Here is an 8,192-nt window from a genome sequence, read left to right as displayed (position 1 = left end):
TCCGGAGGGACTGCCCTCCCACCAGCATTAGTGACGGGTGGGAATGAAACACCCAAAAGTGTTTTAGTTTTATTATATAAATACCGAACGGCATGACCTAGAGGTTTAGACCATTGCTTAGCATTCGGGAGGACGTCGGTTCGATTCTGGGCCCGTCTGCCTTGGCCCACGTTTTTCTGGGCTTTCCTTGGATCACTAAGGCAAATGCTGGGGCAGTAATATTCCACACATAATATTTCATTCTCTTCTGTCTTCATTTCGGCCGTCTCATCTTTCTCACCCGAACCACCACCCACCCATTGTCACTAGTTCGGAAAGGAGGCTTACGAGGGTCTTCTGTCCTACCTTCCGGCGTAGTCCGGAGGGACTGCCCTCCCACCAGCATTAGTGACGGGTGGGAATGAAACACCCAAAAGTGTTTTAGTTTTATTATATAAATACCGAACGGCATGACCTAGAGGTTTAGACCATTGCTTAGCATTCGGGAGGACGTCGGTTCGATTCTGGGCCCGTCTGCCTTGGCCCACGTTTTTCTGGGCTTTCCTTGGATCACTAAGGCAAATGCTGGGGCAGTAATATTCCACACATAATATTTCATTCTCTTCTGTCTTCATTTCGGCCGTCTCATCTTTCTCACCCGAACCACCACCCACCCATTGTCACTAGTCCGGAAAGGAGGCTTACGAGGGTCTTCTGTCCTACCTTCCGGCGTAGTCCGGAGGGACTGCCCTCCCACCAGCATTAGTGACGGGTGGGAATGAAACACCCAAAAGTGTTTTAGTTTTATTATATAAATACCGAACGGCATGACCTAGAGGTTTAGACCATTGCTTAGCATTCGGGAGGACGTCGGTTCGATTCTGGGCCCGTCTGCCTTGGCCCACGTTTTTCTGGGCTTTCCTTGGATCACTAAGGCAAATGCTGGGGCAGTAATATTCCACACATAATATTTCATTCTCTTCTGTCTTCATTTCGGCCGTCTCATCTTTCTCACCAGAACCACCACCCACCCATTGTCACTAGTCCGGAAAGGAGGCTTACGAGGGTCTTCTGTCCTACCTTCCGGCGTAGTCCGGAGGGACTGCCCTCCCACCAGCATTAGTGACGGGTGGGAATGAAACACCCAAAAGTGTTTTAGTTTTATTATCTAAATACCGAGCGGCATGACCTAGAGGTTTAGACCATTGCTTAGCATTTGGGAGGACGTCGGTTCGATTCTGGGTCCGTCTGCCTTGGCCCAAGTTTTTCTGGGCTTTCCTTGGATCACTTAGGCAAATTCTGGGGCAGTAATATTCCACACATAATATTTCATTCTCTTCTGTCTCCATTTCGGCCGTCTCATCTTTCTCACCCGAACCACTACCCACCCATTGTCACTAGTCCTGAAAGGAGGCTGAAGAGGGTCTTCTGCCCTACCTTCCGGCGTAGTCCGGAGGGACTGCCCGCACACCAGCATTAGTGACTGATGAGAATGAAACAGGCAAAAGTTTTTTTTTATTACCTAAATATAGATCTCAGGATCAGTAACTTTCTGAAGTGTTTAACAAAGGAGAAAAGAATAGGTTTATTAATTATACACGTACGTTTTCACATATAAATAATAAAAACAACAATTGATTCTTAATTTTGCATGATTTATTTTAAAGTAAAGTATTTGTAATCTTTATTCTGCAATAAAACTATAATAAGTATCATTATCCTAATTAGCTATCCTTACTTGACTTTTCAAATTGTGCATTTTAAGAGCACCTTTTACGAATTTATTCTTCATCTCTGTTCGTAGATCACGACCATATAAAGCTTTTAAAAGTGACTCTTGTTCTTCTACTAAATCTCGAGCGAAATTCATGGTTTTGCGTAAATGCTTCTTGAAAGCACGCTTTTCAACATGAAGGCTGCGTAGAATTCGTTTAAAATTTTCGCATCTTTTTTTCAGTTCTCTGAAATCAGAGAACTTTTAAAAGTGTAAAAATTAAGAAAACTCAGTGAATCATAACTAACTGTACAGTGACTTCTTCTTGTTGAAGCTTTTGTTGAAATTCTGACTTCTCAGAATTTAAATATAATATTTGTTTCTTCAGATTTTCAACTTCATTGGATAAAATGCTTGCATTTTCACTTAACTTCGTTTTCTCGGCATCATATTGCAATTTCAGTTCTTCATACCACCTATAAAAATGTTGTGCAGTGAAATGGTTTACATTATAGTATACAAAGGAACTATTGCTTTGTTTACGATTAGATCGACATGTGAACATTAATCATAATATCATAAACCCTTATTGAATCATGAAAGAGAGTAGACTACTCTTAACGCCCAAACTCGGCAGATCATGTTCGACTCGGGTGGGTAGTTGATATTATGCAATCTGGACGATTGGGGATAAAAAAGGATAAAACAAGATAATATTGTTGAAACTATTATTATATTACATAACAACAACAATATCGTTTACACAAAGCTCGCTCGATTACGTAAATCAGAGCCGGGCAAACTTTAACTTCGCAGGATCCGCTACATGAGTTTAGTTTGAGTCACTCCATACCCTTCAATGAGTACGAGAGAGTAAGCAGTAATGAATAATTTTGTTTTGTCTTTTTCTTCTCCCTTCCACTCCCATATCAAGCCCCTTCATCCCGTAGACGAGCGAAGCCACTCTCGCNCCTGATCAAATCCTAAACAAGACTTTAAAAATGTGCTTAGTACCTTCATAATTTCATCAAGATCAAAACACTATACAGCCATCTAGACTTTTTATGCGGTACTAATATTCTTTTAACTGGGCTGAACGCGTCCAATACGCTGGGGGAATTCCCGTCTTTGTAACGGGTACTTCCTAAGGAATCCGTGAATGAATGAAGTGCAAATAATAAAATCTTGTACGCCTACATTTACATTCATTACATTCTATTGACGTCGAAAAATAATCATTGGCCTTATTTAAAATATATTAAATTTCATTACGTTGATATTTAATAATTTGTTAGTGTGTTCTGATATTTTAATTATCTTCGATCTACAATGGGTTAAGAGCGATTGGTTAATTTAGCCGCGCTTTCAATACAAAGAAAAATTTCAAAAGAAGTTATTGAGGAGTTCAGTAAATTGAAGGCACGAAAACATGCCCGGCTCTGACGTAAATTGTCGACCATAAGTATGTTTTAATCTATGGAAAACAGAAAAACTCCTTTCATTTGAATAGGAATTGTGATGAGCAGGTGAATAAATCGAATGAATTCTGCTATTACAAGCCCCCTACTCCATTCGCATTTTTTTAAAAAATCCACAGCTTCCCTCAGGTTAATGGCTTGCTCATTGTAATTTTCTAAAAGTTGCAGAAACATTTCCCTGCCACTCAGCAATCTGATTTTATCTAAATCGTCCTTGCAAAAACCCACTGCAAATCGTTGATTTAAAAAAATGGCCTGAATCATTTTCGAATCTACTGTTTAGAGATGAAAAATTTAGTCAAACATATCAAAGAACGATTTTCTAAAAAAATCATTTGAGATCGTGAATTCATATGTATCAGCTGCCCTTCGCCCTTGAGATTGAAACGTTTCTGAACTTTTCATTAACTTGGAATTAGGAGTTCGTTTAGTTGAAGGTCAGTAACAACGTGAACGCTTTTTTCTTACATATTTTCGGAAATTTATCATTACGAGAAGAAGGGTAATTAGATGGAATGTTCCGTTATAGGTTTCGAACTTTAGCTCTTATATAAATAATCCACCGATCCAAACTTTACAAATAAATTGTACGTCGTTTGCGGATTCCACATATGTAGTTCGGTTAAAAAAAAGAAAATTGTTTCGGGTGCAGATGTCAATTTATTCAAAAAGATATGATAATTTAATTGACGCCAATTGATTGCGTGTCATTTGTGCCCGAAGATTGAACTATTATCGTAAGCAGAGTTTATTTTTATATTGTTTATTAGTAATGATTAAAAATAATACTAAATTTCTCAATGGCATTACTAATGATTATATTATTACCCATGATTCACTAATGGCGAACGCGTATTAGTAATACCAATGAAAAATAGTATACTATTTGTCTATGTACTATGTCTAATTATTACTAATAAATAATATAAAGAAAAATTCCGCTTATATCAGTTTTTAAGCACAAATGACACGTAATCAAAGTTTATTGTTAAAGTGTAAATCAGAGGATTATTTATATGGGGTGCCAGAAATTTGAACATAGCCAAATATAGTCTATGGTTAATGCTACAAATGGCGCCCAGCTGTAGACATATTTCGCCGTACCTACCTAAATTGCCATTTAGATACTCCCATAAAATATCAATGCGATGCTTTTTTCAATAGGTCTTGTATTGACGTTATCTTTTAAAATGGTTACTTTCACAGCAGGTCGTAAATTTCTCGATGTAAATCCAAAAATATAAATTTAATAATACTTATATCTCATGTGTGTAATTATAAAATGACGTAAAATTTAGGGTGCATAAAATACCCACCTAGAATTTTTCGCTGCACATTCACTAGGGTGGTCCAAAAAAAATCAAAAGGGTAGATAGCTTTTATTTTTAATGTTAAGAGGTGCCTCGTCGTGAGCTTTGATATCCCATTTAAATAACACGGGATTTTTTGGGATTTTATTGCTTTTTATCACAAAATAATGGCACAGAGACTCTAGCTGTAAAATGTAAGAGTGGTTATAACTTGATTTTAAATTATGAATTAAAAAATATTTCACATACTAATGAAAATTGAAAATTTTTATAATACTTCCAACTACATTGAAATTCTTTTTCAACGCTTTTTATTTGAATTGTGCGAAATAACAAGTTTTTCTCTACAAATTTGTGAAAAAAGAATGAAAAAAGTCAAGAAAAATAAGATGTTTTATGTTTTTGAGCCATTATTTTGTGATAAATTATAAAAAGTTGTGGAAGTCATCATATGCTATTTAAGGTTGAACTTTAACCTTGAATAACTTTCAAACAATTTCACTTAAAGAAAAATCATTTCAGACCTTTATTGAAATGGGAAATCAAAAATCAAGGTGAAAAACCTTTTAACATTAAAACTAAAACCTGCCCTTTTGGCAGGCTCATTTGTTTGTCATTTTGAACAGTATTTTCATGGTAACAGAAGAAAAAAAAATTAAGTTTTTTTGGTCCACCCTAATACCCACATTTCTGAGCAATTAATAGGACAACATTGACGTTAGTATTTGTGATAATGGTTACTTGCTATTCGTCGAGGACAAAATCGCAACTATAATTTAACAAATTTTGGTTATGATTTTTTTACAATGAACCAAAAAATATTTTCATTTTTCAATTTTTGGTGAAGGTACATTCCAGTTTTTGGTGGAGATGTATTTGTCCGGATTGTTACTTATTTATGTCAGTCATAAGTTACTCTGAAATTTTAAGTTATGCTGTTGACCTAAAGCTTATTAGTCATATATAACCATCTCGACCGACGAGCTTTTCAGGGTAATATTGATTAGGTCTTTCAATGGTTTCTGGATTGTGACTGTCCCTTATTAAGAGCAACTAAATGCTGTTGCTTAACATTTGGGAGAGGCAGGAATTCAAAACACTGACTATTTCATTGATGGTCACTTGATAGAGTCGGGGTCAAGTTGGAGTCATTTTTGATCCTGAACTTGCGTTTCGTTCTCACATCGTGTTAGTTGTCAATAATACTTCCCGGAATTAATTTTTTGTGATGCGATTCACGTCTGAGTTTAACTAGCCGTCGACCTTTATATAATTGCATACGTATTTAGTCTAGTCTGGTCTCTTACACGCTTCTCAAATATGAACTCTTTATACTGCAGTGTTATGACATGAGAGGGAATTTCTAAGATGAATTTTACGCAGATTAAGTTGTCCATTCAACAGTTTCTCATAATTACAACTTAAATGCTCAGAGGAGTGATGTCCTTGCGGTCTTTAATTGACTATCAGGATGCTTACTTTGTATTCAAACGTATTAGGGGTTATACAAATGCTCCTTATTGCCTAAAATTATTTGGTATTCTGTGTGCAAGCAAGGTGTCTGAGATGAAGACCTTACATTTATTTGCGTTAGATATTATTGTAGTGAATTGGTCCTTGATATCTAGAATGGCATATAATCAGTGGCGGACTAACAGGGGGGTGGAAGGGGCGTCCCGCCCGTGGCCTCCGGTCTTGGGGGGCCCCCAAATGCCTCCGCGTTCTCCTGATCAAATCCTAAACAAGACTTTAAAAATGTGCTTAGTACCTTCATAATTTCATCAAGATCAAAACACTATACAGCCATCTAGACTTTTTATGCGGTACTAATATTCTTTTAACTGGGCTGAACGCGTCCAATACGCTGGGGGAATTCCCGTCTTTGTAACGGGTACTTCCTAAGGAATCCGTGAATGAATGAAGTGCAAATAATAAAATCTTGTACGCCTACATTTACATTCATTACATTCTATTGACGTCGAAAAATAATCATTGGCCTTATTTAAAATATATTAAATTTCATTACGTTGATATTTAATAATTTGTTAGTGTGTTCTGATATTTTAATTATCTTCGATCTACAATGGGTTAAGAGCGATTGGTTAATTTAGCCGCGCTTTCAATACAAAGAAAAATTTCAAAAGAAGTTATTGAGGAGTTCAGTAAATTGAAGGCACGAAAACAGATATAACACGCTACAAAAAATAAAAAAATTATCTTTGATTAATTTTATCTAATTTTTTCTGTTGATCGATTCGTATTTTATTTTCCTCACTCATATCCATTCCATATTGTATGTTTATTTAGCCTAAATAATTTAAGTCGAATTTAAATTTCACTTGCTAGATTTTAACGAATTAAACATAAACACTTATTTATACATACAAATATGAACTGAATAAAAAGCTTGTAAAACTATATATCTTTTAAAGCTGGGGGGCCTCATTCAGCTTTGCCGCCCCGGACCTCTGACGCGCTTAGTTCGCCACTGCATATAATGCAGCTAGCCGATTTTTTTTTGTGGTTAGAAAAGAAGTCTGCTAAAAACCTCATATTTCAATTTGTTTAATGGATTTTTTTTACTTTGCATTTTTGTTGTTATTTTTGTAACTTAAGAAGCGCCCGTCACTTTTTTGTTACCTTTACAAATTTTAATATTTAATTTTTTTTATTGAGCTTCAGGCCCGTTTGTATCCTAAATAAATAAAATTGTTTCTCTTCTGTATACATAATTAAATGAATATTTTAATGGTTTATAAAAAATGTTTGTGATTTTAGCACTAACAACGCCTTTTTGCAGAAGTTACTAACAACAGCGTTTGAAAATTTACCTTTTACATTCATTTACTCTGGCTTCATGAACATTGACTGGAATTAAGATCTCTCGTTGTTTATTAATTTCTTCTTGTAGCTCAGGTAACATTCTGTTTTTCTCTTTTAAGCTATTTATCTCAATTTTGCATTTATGGTATTCTTCTAGTAGTGTACTATGATCTACTTTCATTTGGTGTACTAAAAATAAAAACACCATATATTATAAAAGATAAAGAGCGTGCCGAACAGACGCGATATAAGACTGTAGGTGTAGTGTAGTAATTCCAATTTCACATCAGCTAAATTACTTACTCTAAAAAAAAATATGTGTATATGTCTATTGAAATACAGAATTGACAGTTTTAAAAAAATTTGCAAAATGTTAATTTCGTGTTAATTATGAGAAATAATTATACCCTAAAACATTAAGTACAACCGCTTCCCGACTGGAAATTGTTAAAGGAATGGATCCGATGTGGATCAGAATTGCCTCAAGATTGATCAGAAGTAAATCAGGCTTTCTGATCCGGGTATAATAATCAACATAGGATCCATACCGGATCCGTTTAAAGGATCAGGATTATTTTTTTCTTTTTATTAATTTGGCATAAAATAATTAAATCAATCTTACTATTTTACCTTAATTTTATTAATGAACTCAAGTACACTTTAAAATTTTTTTATTATTTGTTTAGACTAGACAACATCTTGTCTTGCGTCTAGATAACATCTTGAGGCCACTCATTATATTTTCAATGGATGAATTTTTGTTAGTTTAAATAATCAATATTTCTGCCTTGGCCCACGTTTTTCTGGGCTTTCCTTGGATCACTAAGGCAAATGCTGGGGCAGTAATATTCCACACATAATATTTCATTCTCTTCTGTCTTCATTTCG

The 8,192-nt window shown here is 35.3% G+C and overlaps 1 protein-coding gene across 1 annotated transcript in view; it reads right to left on the bottom strand.

Annotated features, from left to right (window-relative positions):
* Positions 1-1,699: 1,699 nt before the first annotated feature.
* LOC108737018 (centrosomal protein of 89 kDa-like) overlaps positions 1,700-8,192 on the bottom strand; it is a 33,374-nt gene continuing 26,881 nt past the window's right edge. The window contains exons 4-6 of the mRNA XM_025980544.1: positions 7,313-7,493; positions 2,002-2,169; positions 1,700-1,940 (exon numbers count right to left, since the gene is read on the bottom strand). Coding sequence (XP_025836329.1) covers positions 1,700-1,940; positions 2,002-2,169; positions 7,313-7,493 — 590 coding nt within the window. The remainder of the gene's footprint in view (positions 1,941-2,001; positions 2,170-7,312; positions 7,494-8,192) is intronic.

This window comes from Agrilus planipennis, unplaced genomic scaffold (genome assembly GCF_000699045.2).
Source record: "Agrilus planipennis isolate EAB-ADULT unplaced genomic scaffold, Apla_2.0 scaffold113, whole genome shotgun sequence".
Taxonomy (NCBI): Eukaryota; Metazoa; Arthropoda; class Insecta; order Coleoptera; family Buprestidae; genus Agrilus; species Agrilus planipennis.
This window is presented reverse-complemented; position numbering and strand designations above follow the sequence as displayed.